General features: G+C 33.4%; 1 protein-coding gene across 1 annotated transcript; it reads left to right on the forward strand.

Annotated features, from left to right (window-relative positions):
• Positions 1 to 6,198: 6,198 nt before the first annotated feature.
• On the forward strand, positions 6,199 to 20,597 carry LOC123566179 (uncharacterized). The gene is made up of 3 exons (XM_045360088.2): positions 6,199 to 7,246; positions 14,329 to 14,453; positions 15,216 to 20,597. Exons 1-3 carry the CDS (start codon positions 6,342 to 6,344, stop codon positions 15,329 to 15,331), a joined length of 1,146 nt encoding a protein of 381 aa, XP_045216023.2. The 5' UTR covers positions 6,199 to 6,341; the 3' UTR covers positions 15,332 to 20,597.
• Positions 20,598 to 20,863: the final 266 nt, after the last annotated feature.

A 20,863-nucleotide genomic window follows, 5' to 3' on the forward strand; every position in this document is an offset into this window, starting at 1 on the left:
ATTGTTGGCAAATGCGTGGCTCTGGGGCTGTGTTTTTGGTGCTCTGTGCTTCAGAGAAATCTACCCTTACCTATTACATTTTTAGAGATACTGATATGAAAATATATGTATTTACTCATAAAAGGTTATATAATATGATAGTAAAATTTTGCTCATATAGTTTGTACAGTTTCCAAAATGTCACGCTATTTTAGGACAACCCTCGTATGTACAGGAAATCATATTTAACAACATAGGCTACCAGAAAGAAGCAAAAGAAAAAATGTTTGTTGAAATATTTTCTCTAGAAATGTGTTATTTTTTGTTAAGATAAGTCTAAACCGAGTATTTTATCTTATTAACTCAGAAAAGATATGAATACCTGTATTTTTCGTTTTTGATGTAAGCCACTTAAGCAGTGAGAAAGGAGAAAAAATCTTTAGAAAAAAAAATATGATAGAGTGTTGATGTCATCAGTGACATAATCATTCAGTATATTAATTGAAATGAAGATATTAGAAAAAAACTTACATTTAAATAATTAGATTATGACAGTGTCAACTTCTGACATAAAGCCTTTGTTATTTAATATTATAATTTTCAAAAATATTTTGACGCAAAATGTATGGTAAGTGGAGTTATAATACTTTTTGCACCAAATGATTTATAGTTAATTTGAAGATATTTGATGGCAAAAAAGGTGTAGTTTTCATCAAAATTAAGCTTCCAAATTATTATGGATAATGAAAATTGATAATTATAACCTAAAAATGTCAAAAAGTGATTTTCCAAAAAAAAGTTAGTTGCATGACTTTTGGCTCCAAGTTGACGATATATGATATGATGTTAAAAAAGTTGTCAAATGAAGACTTTTTAAGATTGTCTAAAATGATGAGTCAAGATTTATATATTTATTTGAAATGGAATATCGGAGCTGTTGAAGAATGTATAATGTAAAAATACTAGTCTATCAAAACGCTGGTGCAAACTCAAAATGCATTTAACAAGAAGGGTCTGAGAACTAATTGAAAAATGCCGATGAAAACTGAAGTAGTAATTTAATGTTTTTATGGAAAAAAAATTTGTTTGTGAATGTAATTTAAAGAACGGCGATATCAAAACAAATATTGAAACTAACGGCCGGTGTAATGAAGTATTTCGACCCCCATAGAATAACGACCCCCCGGTCATTATTCTATAGAAAATGTGACTCCTTTCCTGTAAAATATTGACTCCCCTTATAAAAAACTGACTCCCTTTGAAAACTCTATAGAATAACGACCCCCGGTCATTATTCTATAGAAAAACTGACCCCTCCAAGTAAAATACTGTCTCCCTGAAGATGACTCCCTTCGAATCTCATAGAATAACGACCCCGGTTATTATTCTATAGAAAAAGTGACTCCTTCCATGTAAAATACTCACTGCCGAAATTACTACATTCGAACTCTCATACAATATCGATTCCCGGACATTATTCTATTCAAAAAAGTTACTCTTTCCGTGTAAAACATCGGCTCCTAAAAAGACTTTCGACGATAATATCTATTAAAAAGTGATCCCCACCAAACCTAACGGACAATTTTACTAGATCTACAACTCTAATACCCTCCATTGCCAATAGTTAACATTTTGATTGTACTACTACTACTGGTGCCGCTACTTCTATTGCTATTACTACATGTACTTCTTCTTCTTCTACTACTACATCTACTACTTCTACTGCTACTACTACAACTGCTACTACTGACACTACTATACCTGCTTCCACTAATAATCTTTTACATCTACCTCTTCTTCTCCTGCTGCTGTTGTTGCTGTCACTTATTCCTCTGCTGCTGCTGCTGCTGCTGCTGCTACTGCCACTACCAATGCCATTACTACTACTACTACTACTACTACTACTACTACTTTCTATTGTTGCCTCTACCGTACTTTACTGCCACTGCTAAGTATTGCAACTTCTATTAATACTAAGTTCTATGCTAACAGTTTCTTGTGCAGTTCTCTTCTGAAGAATTACTTTATACCGAAGTTTGCAGGGATTATTGACACTGGTTTGTTTGGTGAACGTATGGTGAATTGTTATTTTCCTGAAAAAAAATGTATACACCAAGATACAGCGTCTAGAAACAGAATCCCTTTTCCCGTTGCGGAATGCTCTGATTTCTGTGTCAAGTGATGGTATCTGGGGCTAATGGTCAAACGGAAGGACGGACGGACGGAAAAGGGCAAATCTATATGCCCCCCTCCCCCGAGTGGGGGCATAAAATGCAGCACTTAGGCCTTAGATACATGAGTTATCACTAAATTTGACCAAATGACCGGGGGTCGTTTTTTATGGGAGTCAATATTCTTCGTTAGGTTCAGTTTACTTCACGTGGGGGAGTCATAGTACTATGATCTGCAGGTCATAATACTATGACCGGGGGGTCACTTTTTCTATAGAATAATGACCGGGGGGTCATTATTGTATGGGGGTCGAAATACTTCATTACACCGGCAGTTAAAAATAACATTTTTTCCTCCGTTATGTTAGTACTGCTATTACGCTAGTGTTTTGAAAGTAGGTTTATAAGTAATAGGGTCATACTTATCCACTTAAGGGGAGCTAAACGTATAGAATCTAATTATGAAACGTTCTATATCAACTACATGTACATTATATGCCGATATCATCAAATCGCAAACATTGAAAATAATGCAACAAAAATTAAAACAAATGTGTAATGCTTTTAATACTTTTATGACTTCTTTTAGGGTAGCGAAAATAGTTTAAGTAGTTATATGAATATACTATACCATCTTTGTTTATTTTTAATAAGGAAGAGTACAATGTACGACGTTTATTTACGTTATCATGAATAACCGACTTCTTACATTTAAGTTTCCTGGATTGGTGTAGTGACTACATGACAAGAACAGACATATTGACTTATGTATAGCAGTCTTATTAACGTATAGGTTGCCGATGTGTCTTTAATTAGCTCGGTCATTTTTGTTTTAGACAAGAAAAATGCGTATTAAGACGTTTATTCATATGGTACAACTCTGAGGAAAATGGTTGATCTGTCCTTTTATCTGCAATCCAATATTTTTGGACAAACAATTGTTAGAAAAAAAATATTTGAAGAACCATTTTTCAAAATGGCGGATATCCTGTAAAGAACAAATGTGTACTGCTATTAATGCTTTCATGACTTCTTTTAGGGTTGCGAAAACAGTTAAAGCAATTATATGAATATACTATACCATCTTTGTTTATTTTAAATAAGGAAGAATACAATGTATAAGATATGAGAAATACGAAAAAAAAAAGAAACAATGATACAGCGTAATGTTGTTACCCCATGTTTATTTACGCGATCATGAATAACCGACTTCTTATGTTTAAGTTTTCTGGATTGGTGTATTGACTACATGACAAGAACAGACATATTGACTTATGTATAAAAGTCTTATTAACGTACAGGTTTCCTAGGCGTCTATAATTGCCTCGGTCATTTTTGTTTTAGACAAGAAAAATGCGTATTAAGACGTTTAATCAATATAATACAATTCTGTGGCAAATGCTCCTTTTATCTACAATGGGGTGTACATTTGAATATCTCATTGAAATATGTCTGTGAAGTTGGGAGAAACAAACGGGAGATGGGAAGGCGGGGTTGTTAGTCTTTCTTTTCAAAGCAAAAAACATGTGTTTCCTTTCGACTTTGCAAAGAAGAAAAAAATCATGTTCTATGCCAGCCAAACAATATTTTTGGCCAAACAATTGTTAGAAAAAAAATATTTGAAGAACCATTTTTCAAAATGTCTGATATCCTGTAAAGAAAGGTCGTTCTTCCTTAAGAATATTAGAAGGTTGAAAATGTTTTTTCTTGTTCATTTTAAGCTGTCTGAAGAATAATGCTGAAGCAGGCTAAAGATGTATGTGTATACATAAGGTGGCAAACAGCGCTAATTAAATTACCATCATTAATGCATATAGAAAAACATGTCAGGATATCCGAATAGTTGTGCGCTCTATGTTTAAATATTCAGCTGCAGGTGGCAGACTGAATTTGTATGTCTTCCAGTAAGACCTGTTAAAATGCATTTGCTTTGCTAGATTATTTGTGTTCATTTTGTCGCACCTTAGTACCTTAAAATGCATGCTTATTTCCATTGGAGGATAGGAATGTGCTAGTGCTTGGCATATAACTACATTATACTGAATATCTCCGAAAGCTTTATTTTAGACCTGTCTACAGTTGTGCAGATATTTGGCAAATTTGGTTATTACGTAACCACAAAAGGCGTGCGTTTGTTTGATTCAGTGTTTGTGTGTGTTATTGTAGTGGCTGGTAATAGCAATCCATTTTTAGATAGCAGCGATAATAGAATCTGAAGAATAGCGTCTTTTTGAAAGTGTTCTGAAAAACGCCTGTGTTCTATCTCATACGTTTCCGTGTCCTAGCAAGTCCAACGGATACGCAGGAAATGTGATTGCAACAGTATTTGGAATGAGATAGCTTCTGATGAAAAGATATTGGTGTGCGTTTGTGGGTTTTAAGTACGGATAAAGTACAGTCTAGTTATCTTCAATGTTTGATACTGTTTCCACAAAAAGGCTCTTTTTCATTTGAAACCTCGCCAGTAAAATTTAAAAACAGATGAACATTTTACGTTTTGTCAAGAAATGCTTTGAGAGCTTCCTGACCGTGAATTCATTGCATATCTACATCGTCTATAAAGCGCAACCATAGATGTTGTTTCAATGTTACCATCTGCCGTGTAATGTTTCGTGCAAGTAATATTATATGTTCTGCTGAAACATTATTTATAATTGGGCTCGTCCTAGAGTGACAATAAATTATTTTGGATATGTGACCCGAAATGTTTGGTTCTAAAGAAATGTTAAGACATATTTGTGTAGCCTTGTAAACACTGAGTAAGACATTCAATGTTACTGAGTAGTTTGGTAAAAAACTAGATAGTATTACAACAGTTTTGCCTCTGAAGAGGTGACCATTTTGAAATTTTAATCTGATCAACATACATTTGGCTCGGGCGCTTGAAGTAGGCCTAGTTATCACAAAACTAGCAATCTTCCACTTTACTAGAAGAACAGCATGTGAATATTTAGAAAGTAGCAAATGGGTGTTTAAAAATAGAGCGCGCTTGATTGATTACCTATTATTTTATTCCGAGGAAGCAGTGAGAAAAGAGAAAATGTATGACATGATGTTAAAACAGCTGTCAAAATAAAGTTGTTTTTTTCCGATCGCCTCAAAAAGAATAAAAGATCTATGTATTTATTTGAAATGAAATACATGTATGTTGGAGCTATTCGAAAATGTAAAAACTCAAGAATATCATATATTAGTTTAACCAAACGTCGTTACTAACTTTAAAGTTAAAACATGTCTTTGATGAAAGGACTGTGGTTACTGATTGGAAAATGCCATTGAAAACTTAAATATTTACGATAATGTATACCTTTTTTTGAAAGAAAAATGTCGCTTTTGGGAGAAGTTTTAAAGAACAAAATAATCCGATATTAAAAATAAACAGCAAGGATATATTTACATGCATTGCAATGTAGGCCCACAAACAAAAAAAAAACTGTAGAGGAAAGATATAGCAGACGGGTTGTTTCAAAAACATAAACATTACCACAACAACAAACATTGAGAAAAACTCATAGTAGGTAAAAAAATGAATAATTATTATTTTCGTCTGTTATGTTATCACTGCTATTGTTGGTATTGGTATGGTTTTTAAAGAAGTTCTATTAAAGAAGTTCTATACGTCTATATTCTTGGAGACGTCAGTCTCCACGGAAGGATGCATTCCAGAAAGGCTGCATTCCGGAAATGAACATAAATGAAGCAGTCACGAAATATTCATCTATTTATTATTATTAAATTCCATGTTATTTCCGAGTATTGTCACAATACTTATCACGTTAAAAATCTTAAAATATATACAAATAGACACAACGTATGTCTGTTTTCTTTCATGAATGAATTGCAACCATTTTTAATACAGCAATGTTTAATATTGCCAAATATAATGTTCGGTGTTTAAGTAATGCCTCCAGCAAAATTGTGTACCAAAAGAGTAAATAGGTTATCTTGTTCTAAATTACTTACGGGCTGAACGTATTCGTAAAGCTGCATAAGTATTGTAAACTATACTATTGATAACCGTTAATCTGGTAAACATTGCCTCCGTAAAATATTTTGTAAATGGGTATGGCCATCAAATGTTATATTTCTATGTAATGCAATACATTCGTGTTACTGATATATATAGCCATTTGGAAGAAACGATATTGTGGGTAAACACATACAGTTAAGTGCTTTTTATCGAAAAGTAAAATGGAGAGATGGCGAGTAACGTTTCACCGGATAATTAGTTGTAAATTCGTATGCATATTTTTAATACTGGTATGCCTGCTCTTAAAAAGTATATCTAAAAATACTAATTTGATTCAACCAAAAAGTGTACCTGAAAATTCTAATTTGGTTCAATTGGAAAATAGGCAATTGCATCAAAAAGACTTGGATGTGTCTTTCAGTCAGTTACGAAATGCTTGTTTGTCAGGCAAAGGATTGCTGCTTGATGAGAGGAGGAATTACATGAGCACAAACAGGATGCAATATAATACCATGGATGAAACTGTTAACGTTGCAAGAGTCGTACAAAAATATTATAATATAGTCCTTGTTAGTGTCATTAATAATGCATATTTACCGTTTGCTTATAGCTGGCTATGTAATACTGCAGAAATGGATATACATAAATCAGTTTTAATCATTACATTCGACACAACAACAAGGGATAATCTTATAACAAACTGGGACAAAATTAATGTTATTGCTCTTGACATCGATGATATACCTGGTGGTGATCAAATGTATAGTCGTTCAGGCTATGTTAAAATAATGATTCGCCGAACACATATTATGTATTCACTATTACAGGCTGACATAAATTTGTTTTTGTTAGAATTTGACTACGTCTGGTTTTCCAATCCGTTACCTGAATTGAATGGTATGTCGGAAATTGACATTTTGATCAATCCGGTGTCTACGACAAATGAAACTGTTAGTAATGGTGGACTCATAATTATATATGCCACAGAGAGATCAAAATTCCTCTGGAAGAAATTAACTGAAATGATGATTGATCTTGGTAAAAGGATTAAAAAAATCGCAGACCATACTCGAGTTTCAGGATATGAAAATGATCAAGTGTATTTTTCCAAACTAGTGAGAAAAAGGTAATCAAATATTTGCTTCTCTATGTATATTCCCATTGTATAGTTTTGTTTCTGTTGTGGACATCACGTAGCGGTTTTGTTTTGATGTTTTTCTTTGTTTTTGGTCACTGTGTTACGTCTAAGGCAGAAATTGCTTGTTACTTAAAATACTGACGCTGACGGTAACAATAAAACATACAGCTGTTTACTATAACAAAATTTATTATGAAAAGTAACAATTCAGATAACTTGAAAATGTAAACTAAACATATAATCTAATCAGATATACAAAAATAGTCCAAATCATGTCCAGGCCAAATTTAGATTCAGTCAGTATTAATTCCAAATTTCATCCAAATAAAATAAATCCTATTCTTTAAATATTCATTTTAATACGATATGTTAATGTATATCCATCAAAAATTAAATGTTCTAAATTGTTTATTTTGTAAATAAAAAATACAGGAAAGTTTTTTAATAACATCTTACTTAGGTTCTGCCCTGTCCTCAGACAACTTCCTATTTAAAGCAGCATAAAAGGTTCCAGCATTGTCAGGTATAACCAGAAATAAGACGAAGTAAAAAATCTAGTTTAACCCATACTTTCAAATAGTGTAAAAGATAATAGGTAAGGGTAGATTTCTCGGAAGTACAAAGCACCACTAAAACAGCCTCATAGCCGCGCATTTACAAAAAGAAGCTGTAACGGACAATTATTATTATAGACGGGTTTCTTCAAAAATCCAACAAGTACATTTCAAATAAATGCAAAATATAGAAAAAGGGGGAGGAAGGGGTAGGGGGTGAAAGGAGGGGGGGTGGGGGGAGGGGCGGGAGGGGGGGGGGTTAAATGGGAAAGTGGAACAATAATTAATATTCAAAAGGGAATGCTATGTTTCTTAAAAACAGTTACCCTACCTTGTAAACCACAGCAGCGCAGACACTCACAAAGAAAAGACACACACACACACTCACACACACACACACACACACACACACACACACACACACACAAGCAGGACAAAACAGCAATCGGGCACGGCCTAAGGATTCCGGTAGCCAAAATTAAGGTAGGCACGATAACTTACTGATAGCAAAAGAAGAGGGGATGCCAAAGCAAGGGAGTGCAAATGCAAGGGAAATGAATGGGAGAGTGCGATAGGGAGAGTGAGGAGAAAAATGAAAGAAACGCTAACAAAAATCACGGTAACCTATATAAAGGAAACAAGGGGTTTAAACGCGTTTAGGGTTTGCCATCCTAGCACTTATCCTATTTTCAACAAGTTAGACAACACACTGTAAATCGAATCATTTCCCGCTGAGAAAGGCTCTAACATTAGTGAAAAATTACCAGGCCCCGTGTTCACAGCTGAGTTTGATAATAAAACTGTATTTGTCATTATATCTAAGTGGCCTTATTGCAACTAAATTTTAAGTTTATAACAATTTTCAAGTGACTATTTAGTAATAATGGTCATTCTAGTATAAAACTGCTGTTATTGTCACTTTTCGGGGGTGTTTTAACAGGAGAGGAAACGTGTGTTAACAAGGAGATTCTCGCGCTCGCGTGCTGTTATAACACCTTTTTATATATGAACGTTCCGTTGCAAAGCGTAAACGCCATTCGGCCCCAAAACGGATAATTCAAAACGAAATGACGCCAACGTAAATAAACAACTCAGACATTCCCTCGCTTTTCGTGGAAATTTAATGACGTTGAGTGACAATGTATCCATTTATCAGTTTTTACGCGTTTTTTGCTAGAATAGCGTTAGCGCATGTTCATTTCGTGTTACAACGGGCTCGGGCACCAACAAATCCCTCGGGATTCTGCAGATGTTATAACACGAAAAAATATGCATTATCCCTACATTCTCAGTTAGAATTTAACCTTGACGTTTTAGTACAAATGATATCAAAATTTCAAACTCAAACTGAGCTGAGATCGAAAAATGTTTTGTGAACACGGGGCCTGATCATATTAAGTAAAACATAAAATTATGGTACATCTAAGGTATAATCGCACCCGATGTACTCAACAACTTGTCTGAAGTCAGAGCACCAAGAGCCTAACTTTTAAGGGAACGACTAAGAAAGCTGCAAGACAAATTCCACGCCCTCCGTCCGTTTTATGTAGAATTTTGGAGAAAAGCATCAAGGAGTCTTACACTCTATTAGTCATCGCACCATCAAATAGGTAAGCGTAGCGATTAACTGTAGAGGGGTCAATCACTAAACATGCATTGTGCTTCGCGATGTTCACATTGTATCCTCTTTTGAAAATCTTTTGAACACATTTTACAAATATCTGATTAAAATAAGGACTAGGTTTAATATTCCGAATTTTATAAACTACATATCCGCAGTATTCTGGGTGTGTAAGACTAAGTTTTAAAAGTGTTATAAGATTGGTATTATATTTTTTAACAGTTCGGACGATCTGTAGTCAAATGTAGTGAAAGCTTTCCGTAGCTTATGATAAAGGTAACACTGTTGTAATACTTTTTTGGTGATATTAGGATTTTTATCATTAAAATCCTCTTACTTTGAGCAAGCAATTGCAAAACGAATAAGTTGTGAAATATAGACACCTTATGATGTTGCTGGAGGGACATGTCTATCAAGGTGGGGGAAGATGACAATTTCGAAATTATAATCGTCTCTTTTGTCATATATTTTCGTTACTAGATTATTATTTACAAGTGCTAAATTAAAGTCCAAAATTACGGTTCTAAATCTGAAGTATTTGCCTTGTTAAGCTGTTACTCTTTTGGGTAAATGTGTTTCACCATTTCTGAAAAATATAGGTTGCCCATACTTAAAATATCATCAAGATACCTCGAGGTTTCATTAAAAGCTTCAATAATTTCAAATTGTGTCTCAGTGGACAATTTAAGCATGAAATCTCGTACATAACAGTATAAGAATAAATCAGCAATAAGTAGGGCGCAGTATGTTCCCATCGGGATACCAATTACTTGTCTGTAAGTTTTATTGCCAAATTTGAAAAATATGTTATCTAATATAAAAGCTAGAGCTTCACAAACCTGATCAAAGCTCCATAGTGTGTATCTCTTAAATTTACTATTAGAAAAGTATGCTCTTGTTTCATTACATGTCAGATAATAAACGATTTCTCTTGCAAAAGTTTTCTCAATTAAAGTTACCAGTTTTTCTTTAATACGATTATGTGGTAAATTAGTATAAAGAGTAGAAAAGTCATAAGTACTTATAGTGAATTTGAAGTGTTTGTGTATTAGCTTTTTGAAAACATCTCCAGAGGCCTTGATACAACCTGTTTAAGAAATATTCTAGAAATCAACTTAATTACATGCATGATGTCTCAAAACCAGGTCAAGGTTTATAATAAAAATGATTCAACACTAAAAATAATGATACAGTAAAGCATAAGTGACATGCACATAACACCTTCCCAACTGAAGGAAAAACGTTTTATGTTATAAAAGTATCAGACAAATCTATGTTCGAACCAAGAGTACCTTCAATGACTGTTAATGAGAGGTAAAGGCTAGGAATTTCATGCTCAGCTGGATCAGGTTTTTGATTCAAACAATTATTATACTATTATACCAGATTTATATAGCGCCCTTTTCATGATAAACACGTACAATAACGCTTTACATAAAGCAAACGCAGACAGGGCGCGAAATTCATCCTCTACTAGTACAGACACAGAGCGATCTGACCAGAGGGACGGAGTGAGATAAAGCCCTCAGAACAGATAGAGAGAAATCCTTTTTATATACAGGCTTATCCGGCTATCTTGGCCTAGCTCTTTGCGAATAGACAGTCTGGTTCTTTAACGTGCCCGGTGTATAGCACCGATACACGCGAAACCGTCTTTCCTGGGAAGAACCATTACAGGCCTCTTTGTTAGGTGGGAGACACTCAAAAGCGTCTCAGAATTTCTAGTGCTAGGACCGGGATTCAAATCTCGTATCCCTGGATTGATAGTCAAGCGTGTTACCACCAGACCACCGACCCACCTATAAAACCTATTTCAGTTACAAGCGGATTAGCCACTACCTTATCTCAGCTAGGTCATTTCATCACAGTAAATTGACACCTTTTAAAGCTAAATTAGGTCTATCACCCACAGTAACAGAGCCAGTAAAAAAGTTTAGGGTAAAATAAATATTATTGAGGGGTACAGAAAGAAAGCCACATCCAACCTTTTAAAAAAGTACATATGTACTAGAAGAAGTCCTCTGAGAAAAATGCAGGTCATCATTAAGCATCTCCGGTATACCGTAAGATTTTGATAGGTGTAAACTTGGCAAAGTAACCGATAAGTAATACAGAACCAATAGATATAAATGGCTCATTAATCTCTATGATTAAGCCGGAATGGGAGTCATTGATATCGATACAAAACTGTGCTTTAGATCTAAGAGAGGTAAGGCCCGCATGTTTTGCTTCATCACTTTCCTGCTTCTTCTTAAGAGAGAAACATTCAGAGATAACGTTATGTGTCCAAAATTCTTCAAAGTTTTTTCAGGAGGTTTGTTACCTGAAAATTTCGCTTCCTGAAAACTTCCTGTATTAGAACTATTAACAGATGAGGACCTAGATGTGTTTTTTTTTTCTTTTTTGGAAAAAAGAGAAAAAAATCCTGTTGAAATATTTGGTTTGTTGAAATAACTTTATGAGTTAAAGTATAATCATAAGCCAATGAAGTAGCCTCTTCTATATTTTCAACCTGTTTTTCACCCACGAAAGTTTTCACCTCGATGTAAATACACCTTTTAACATTCACTGCCTCAGTTGATCATAACTGGTTCTTATCGTCTTTGATGTGCACTACCTATAAAATAACTGTTTTCTTAATTTAGGCAAATTCAAGATGTCTGAATCCTTTCTGCAATTCCTGAATCTTTGTCTGTATGACTCAAGGACAAGCTCATAACATTTCAAGAATATTTCTTTGACAATAATATCATTTGAGCTTTGATCTACATATATCTGTGCATAAATTGCATGGGCTTTGTCAGTGAGAAAACATTGTGAAAGGAGCCTTCAATTTCCCTTTGGTCATTTAAGATATGCCATTTCCTTTTCCAACTGGATGAAAAAAAATCAACTTTTTTTCTTGAAAATGTGGAATTAACTTAATATGTTTCGTGGCGTCAAAGTGAGAAGAACTTGGAAAAGGCTCTGTTCTTCAACTTATCAGTTCCTACGTTTTCGTTTCTGACTCATATTGTTTTTGTTTTTCTTCTCTTTCTCCTGTTCTACATCACCTTTTTCTCTCTTTTTCTAGCTTTTTTAACTCTTTCTTTTTCTTTTCTATCCATAAAGTCCAATAATAATAAACAAAAATATGCCTGTGCAACGAAAGGCGTCTTAAAATGTGTCACTGCCGCATTGTTAACCTTATTCAAATAAAACATGAATATAGTAAATGGATGCTGGATTTATTTTCGGTTTCTGGGCCCTCTATTGATGTTTTTTTTATCATAAAGAGCATCATAATTGACAAATGCATATGACATCAATTAAATACAATGACAAAGGGACGATAAAGTGTGAATAAAATGAAAATGTGAATATCCAAATTGCATATTTGAACCTGTAAACATCAACTAAATAAGAGGATAAAGTGACAGCAACATGTGAAAAATAAATGAAAATGTAAATATATGCAAGGGCAATAACCCCACTCTAATCACCCGAAGACCCGCTCTGTAGATTCTCATTAACACTTAATCCTTAACTTAGCGCAATATATACATGTAAGAGGAGACCTGTTTTGATGCGGAAAGGCACAATGTGATTTTTTAATAAAACTTATAAAATCTGCGTTAAAACAATATGAACAACCTAAAGTTATTTACAATGAGAACTGAAAAAAGGATACCGCATTGGAATCATTTGTTAGATATTTAGAAAAAGGAATATAAGTGTCAAAATGCAATTCCTCTCTGATAATGTTGACATTTTCTTCATTCTGCTGACAGAAAGATACACTGACAGTATGTACACCCGAGTTTATCGAATATTTAGATAGTTGCTATAGAAATTATTAAGCGGAACTCTATTTAAATATCTATTGAATAGACTCCATGATCCCAAAGGACCAGAAAATATAACAACACTGAATCCACTCATATATGAGTATTTTTTCTTCATATCAGATCTCCCAGACCGATAAGTCTTTTACTCCGACAAACATTTCTCATAACATGGTGGGTCATTTGTATTACATAAATATGTATATGGTTATTTTTGTATACCAACGCATTTGATAAATGATTTCAATAGATATAACTCTGTCCCTTCTAATTTATCGTAAAAAGGGTAGGTAGAGTTAGGTTCTACAACTAAAATCTTTCATTATAAATAATATTACTGTATCAGATAAAGATTCAAACTATTTTACATCGTGCACAATTCGAGCCTATTTTCTGTATTTTAACCTCCACATTAAACCGCCTCGATAGCCTAGTGGTAGAGCGTCCGCTTCGAGAGCGGGAGGTCGTGGGATCATTCCGCGGATTCGTCATACCAAAGACGTAAACAATGATACTATTAGCTCCCTCGCTTAGCGCTCAGCACCGAAACTGAAACTGGTGTCTCTTCTCTCATACCCACTTGGCGATGGATTCTGGAATGTGGTTTCGTGAGTGATTAAAATCAGTTGTAGAGCTTGCTTCACAATCGACCTAAAATGAATTAGTATAAACTAACCTCAATTATCTTTTTCAATCATCGAACAAACACCTTCCCTACATGTTCCTATTTTATTGCTAAATCTTTAAATTTAATTTGCTAAAATGTAGATGACACATACATTAATGTCGTGAGTCGTTGTTGTTTGTCTTAAAAAATCTTTTTTTTATTGACATTATCCAACCCGTATGTTTACGTTAAACTGTTACATGTTTCTGTTCCGTCTGAATCACAGAAGCTATTCAGTGTCACGTAAAGGGTGCTGTACGTTTCAGTCAATCTCACGATCAAAATCTCTCAAACTGAGCTTGATATTCTATTTCTTGGTAGTGTTTAATGCAGTGCAAATGATTTTAACGATTGTATTATGTACGTATATTTGAAACTGAACAACGTTTTTCATAACATTTCAGGTACGGTAATATCAGGACTAGACAACTTCCACTTGATCGCTATGCGGATGGTGTATGGTATATGCTTAATGATTCAGACAGACGGAATACTAAACCAGTAATGATAAGTAATAATTTCATTGAAGGTAAGATTTTTGCCTTATACAATAGAACATTTTGTCAAATGGATTAACCTTTCAGAACGAGTGATTTAATTATTCGCATCCGAACGGCTAAATTATTGAAACACATTTATTATTTAAATTCTAACAATGCAAATAATTCGCATTTTATAGTACTGTATTTTCAGCGTGAAACGTCATTCGGGACACATGCAGTTAAATTTACCCCCATGTCCGCCCTCATAGCCAACGGAGCCTTCAGATATTTGTTGTTTTTATGAGAATTTTGCGAAATATTATTAAACTAGTAATCTAACAGCTAGCAAACTATTTATGAACAGAATCATCAAAATTTGTTATTTGACCCAATGTTACGAGGTTATCTTTTGTATGACGGTAGATCATTATGACGTCATACTTTATGTCATGTTTTTATGACATCACTGCTGAATCAGAACTGAGCTAATTCGTTTGTAGAAATCAAAACGTGTTTTACAGCTATGTGCATAAATCAGCACGTCTTTTTTTCATAATTATGTTTTTGAAATATAGAACCGTTTGGCCCTGGAATAATTCGGTTGTAAAGGAACAGACGTAGAATTTCTTATGTTACAATCGTAGGGACTAAAATGTATCAGCCGATCATATTTTATTGAAGATTCATAGGCTTTTTGCTATATCTTTATAAAGCAAATAATGCGAGTCGTGTTAAAATTTATATTTGCTTCCTTTAAGAAAAACAAAACACAACAACGTTTTCCAAAATAATGTAGATTTTTTTTCCAGGAAATATGAATAAAATGAAAAGAGCAAAACTATGGAAGCACTGGTTTCTACTAGCTAACTGTACATGTGATATTCAAAATGTTTTGAAAATTCAAAGCGGAGCAACTAACAGATAAACAGCAAAATGCTCTAAAAGTGTATTACGAAAATGACGGTTTTAGCAATATATCAAAGACATAAAATTGTTTAGATTTATTCTTTTTATTTTCAAGTTTTGATATGACTAACAATATTTCTAGCTCAAGGTGAGCTTTTATTACCGTTTTATGCCCGTCGTGCGTCGTCGGTCATGCTTCGCCCGTCGTCTGTCAACAATTCCTAGAAAAATTCTCCAAAAAATGACTGGGCAGATTTACACCAAACTTCACAGGAAAGATTCTTCGGTAGCATCCTTTCAAAGTTGCCCAACAAATTAAAATCCATTTAGAACGGTGGTTGTCATGGCAACAGAAAGAAAAATTCTTCTTCTCAGAAAGTGTTAGCCGGACATCAAAAACATTTTGCAGAAATGATCTCTAGCTAAGCCTCTACCATAATTGCTCAAGCCGTTATTTTCCGGTAAAAAGGGGGCGGGGCTTATTTTCCCTCAATGGCTATATTGTACATTTCTAAAATCATCTTCTTCAAAACCACTTTGCAGATATACACCAATCTTCACATAAAAGATCTCTGGGTGGGAGGTCCTCCTGTCAAAATTGCCCAATGAATTAAAATACATTTAGAACTGTGATTGTCATGGCAACCGAAAGAAAACTCTTTAAAAATCTTTGATTGCGATGGCAACTAGAACTCTGGATGGGTAATCTAGATTTTAAGTAGAATAAGCCTCCGTAAAAAATGTGTGTCAAATTACACAAAATATTATCATAAAATATCTTACTGTTTAATGAATGTCACACTGATTACAGTATCTGTATTTGCCCAATGTCGTAGAACACAGGTTGCTGAAAACAAAAATAGTTACCAAGTTTTATATTTAGTGTTTACCAAGTTTGATATGCAATATTGTTTTTCTAAAAAAAATGAATTTACTGCTCAATGAAATGTATTCTTTTGTTTGTTCTTTTAAATTTCATGATGGTTAAGTAACTTTTCAAGTCGTTAACTTTCTTCAATATAATTGGTAATTTAATTATATGCTCCTATCAGCTCAAATATATTTCAAACCATCTATTAAAATAATTAATATAGATATTTATGAACTTGTAAATTTAAATTAAATCTTTTTGTCAAATGTTAAATGTGCATAAAGACATTTTTTTTAAGTTTAAGTTTTAAGACATTCCCAAAAAAGATGTTCAATGGATTTCACATGCATCTGACAGAAATCACAAAGGTTTGATTCGGCAAGGCCTTGTTTTAGTAGAAGTTTATTTGTCGCTATTATTCTGTGTATAAACTTGTCCTGGAAGTTTCTAATGTACTATCTACCGATGCTGTAAAGACATTCCTATATTTTGATTGCCAAACTATTTTTTTAGCAATATTCTTCCATTTTGTTTCGGCTTTAATTGTGAGTGTTGTAGGAATTTATTTGCCTTTTTTGTGTCCGTAAACCTTTTCCGAATGGTTGATTTTTTGTTCTAGATCTGCTGGTATACTTTTTATTAAAGACGAGTATTTGAGATAGTCGTGTTCAGGAAGACTGTGCACATTTTAAACGTCTTTATATGTATAGAATTTAACTCTTCGGAAATCATAGATATAACTCACCTTTATCAAACCATGTTCTATAGAAAAATGATTTGTCGTTTACTTTTATTTTCTTCTTGTTCCATGTTATCTTTTTATTTGTGTGTGTGCAGTTGGACAGATTACCGATTTCATTCCACGGTATAATGATATCTCTTAAAAAGGATTTCTGTCTTAATTTTTTTCATATTTCTCTTTCATTTAAATTAAATTCAAATATCAAATTTGTTCCTATTTTTTCTAGTTTAGCCTTATAGATAGCATTTATAACTGATTTGTTATTACTATCCAATACATTGTAGCCCAGCTGGCCTTTAGTCCATCATTTTTATACCTCCATTTAAATAGTTTTTCTTTATTGTTTCTGTTTTTATTTTTTCCGGTTTGTTATCCCATAAGAATTCAGACATATATTTTCTAATTGGTTTAGTGCATGCTTTTTGTGTTTGTAATACAGATAGATAGTAAATCAATTTTGGTAGAGCAAACCTTTTAATAACTATGTTTTTTCCAGTAACATCAGTTGCCTATGCTGCTACTGTTTAACGCAATTATTAAAGGGTTCAATTTTTTTATCTGCATAAAAGGTAATACCAAGAGACTGCGCAGAATCTGATGTCAATCTGAATTTTTTGTTTGTACAGTATCTAAGTTTTGTATTGTGTATTGAAAAGGTTTCAAAAGACTTTCTTGATCCATCGGTTATAAAAGTGCCATCATCTGCAAATTCATGTAGTAATACATGTTTAACTTCAAAATTATTAATATATATTCAATTTATATCATCATGTCTCCCTCAAAGGTGGGGGAGACATATTGTTTTTGACTCCACCGTCCGTCTGTCCGTCTGTCCGTCCGCATTAAGTTTGTCCGGCTTTCACAGGTCATCTACTGACCGGATTTCGACGTAACTTCACAGGAGTGATCAGTACCAAGCCTAGTTGTGCATATCGCTGGCACGTTTCGCTTCGCTGCACCAAATAGCCACCAGAGCTAAAATAGAAAAATATTTCTCGGCTTTCACAGGTCAAACTGCTAGCTGGATTTCGATGAAATTTTTCAGGAGTGATTAGTACCAACCCCAGTTGTGCATATCGCTGGCACGTTCAGCTTCGCTGCACAGAATTGCCGCCAGAGCTAAAAAAAAAATATACATATGGGGAGACATCTGTGTTTTTGACCAAAACACCTTCTAGTTATTTTTAGGAAATACAATTTAATAATAACTCTATACAAATAACAAGTAGGTAAAGGGAAAATGAACATCCTTGACGTACACCTATTTCGACCTCTAAAATTATGATCGTTATTTGTAGTGCAACTTTTGCTTGTTTTTGTATAAAAGAGTTTAATCCACTGTGTTATATAATTACCAAATTGAAAAATTTAATTGTTTGAAACATAAAGATGTTATTAAGGCTGTCAAATGCCTTCACTAAATAAGAAAAAAATAAAATTGCTTCCTGTTTTGACATTTCATTTGTTCCAGAAACTTCAAAAATAATTCGAATATTGTCTCCTATGATTCGCCCTTTCATAACGATAATAGGTAAGGGTAGACTACTCGGAAGCACAGAGCACCACAAACACAGCCTCAGAGCCACGCAAAGTAGTCCCACAAAAAAAGAAGCTGTAGCGGAAAAATATTACAGACGGGTTGCCCAAAAAATCCAACAAGTACATTTTAATTTTATGCAAAATACAGAAATAGGGGGAGGAATGGGCCAGGGGCAGAAAGGGGGTGTCGCGGGGGGGGGGGGGGGGGGGGGGCAGCTCGAAGGGGAAAGCGGAACAAGGACGAAAGTCCAAAATGAAACGCCACGCTCCCCAGCCACATCCACCCCACGCATTCAAACTAAAAAAGTCACCGCAAACTATAAAGCCTGATTGACAGTTGTTTATATAGTTGGTAAAACATTCTTTATTCTATTAGCTATCACTTTAGCCATTATTTTGTAATACGTATTCAGAAGACCAATGGGTCGCCAGGTCTCATATATGTTGTATCCTTTTTCGGTTCTGGTAAAAGTGTTATTATACTTTGTGTTTGCAACTCTGGTAGAGAGTTCAAAGGAGTACTTAACGGATTTTATATAGTGTTGTATTAAATCATTTCAAAATATTTTGTAAAACTCTGTTGCTAAACCATTAAATCCTTGACTTTTATTGGTGTTTATTTTTCATACTTTTCAAGGCAATGCTGAATTCATATTCTAGTAATTCGTCACTTACTGTTTTATTTTCTCTTTCACTTAGACTATTTATTTGTCGATCCATAAAATTCAATGTTATTTGTTCTCAATTTTGTATAGATTTTCATAACAACGTTTTTTCTCTTTTATAATTTGTTTTGGTCCGTTTAAATGAATTTGTTTTATATATATATTTTTTTCTCATTGTTCTGTTTTTCTAAGTTTGAGAAGAACATACAATTATTGTCATTATATTAAACTTACTGAGCTTTTGACCTCATAATTATTCCTTGTATTTTTTTTTCGTTTTACTCTTTAATTTTTAACTGTAATTATTTTTCATTCTTTTCCTCTTCCTTCTTTTTTTTACTTTTGTAGCGTATTTTATAGTTGCATTCCTTATATTTGCCTTGATAAATTCACACAGTATTTGAATTTGCATGTTCGTTTAATCTAGCTGTTTCCTTGATTATTTCCTTTATTTCTTTTTGAAATTTATATTTAAATAAAAGGCTCTTATCCAGTTTAAAATATCATTTTCCTTTCGGTCGATTTTGTATATTCAGGGCTAAACGTAAATGATCTGACTTATATTCTACCTCTATTTCACATAAGTTAGTATTATTGACAAAACTTTGAGATATCAGAAAATAGTCTAGTCTACAGAAAATAAAATGCCGAATAAATTGTGATTTTTGGGATTTTTTATTCTCTATATGTCGCAAATATCATGTTTTTCATTATTTCTTTTAATAATTACTGCATTTTATGAGTATTTGAATTCCCGTTCATTTTGTCTATTTCTAGATCTAAAACTGTATTTACATCGCCTCCAAATATTACATTGTTTTGCGTTCATGTTCTGTAAGAAGTTCTTAATTCTTAATCTATTGAAAATTAAAATTTCATCATTATTCGGTCACAACAGAATTCTCTTCAGTGTCGAATTCAGTCGGTATTAAATGACTATGTCTCACCTGCACTTTTTCCCCCGTTAAAATATGACCCCTTTTTCCAATCTGATTGCCAGCTGTTCGCGTTTCGAAATGTTTTCTATCCTTCTGACATTGAGACTATACAACTTAATACTCATGTATCATATTAAAAACATCTCCCTTTAGAAATATGACAGATGGATACAAAACGTAACAAATGTGTAAACACATTAACTTATTCATTTTTATTTTTCATTTGTATCTTGTTGCAATAGACATGCAGCAACTCCATACAGGAACGCATATATACATATGTGTGCGTTCGTGACTTTTACTTTTGTTACAGAAACGTAATGTTTTATATGATCAAAGGTATGTTGTAAGCTAAAAAAAGTCCAATATGTACCAACGCGTATGTTCGTTTCGGTACTTAATCAGTATATTTGTGTTTGTTCTTGTTTATTATATTTGATGAAACACAACTATTTCTTTTTCAGTGTTTTACCATATTTTGTAATATTACAATATTTTTATGCTTGAAAATAAAATGCTACTGTAATGTTCTTTCCTTTTTTCTTCTATCCTGTTTTTATTTTTACCCGAAAAATAAGAGCGAAAAAGGTAAGGTCGATTTAAGTTAAAGTCTTAAACTTTAGCAAAAAACATATAACATTATATAACTTGCAATAACTTTTATTTTGTAAGTGTATTAACTGTCTGTTTAAGCCCTATATATAAATACTTGTGTTTGTCTTTTCCAAAGGATAACAGAAAACCAAATATCGAAAACAAAATATCGCAAAACGCAAAAATATATATTAAATAAGTG

Source organism: Mercenaria mercenaria, chromosome 8 (genome assembly GCF_021730395.1).
Source record: "Mercenaria mercenaria strain notata chromosome 8, MADL_Memer_1, whole genome shotgun sequence".
NCBI classification, from domain to species: Eukaryota; Metazoa; Mollusca; class Bivalvia; order Venerida; family Veneridae; genus Mercenaria; species Mercenaria mercenaria.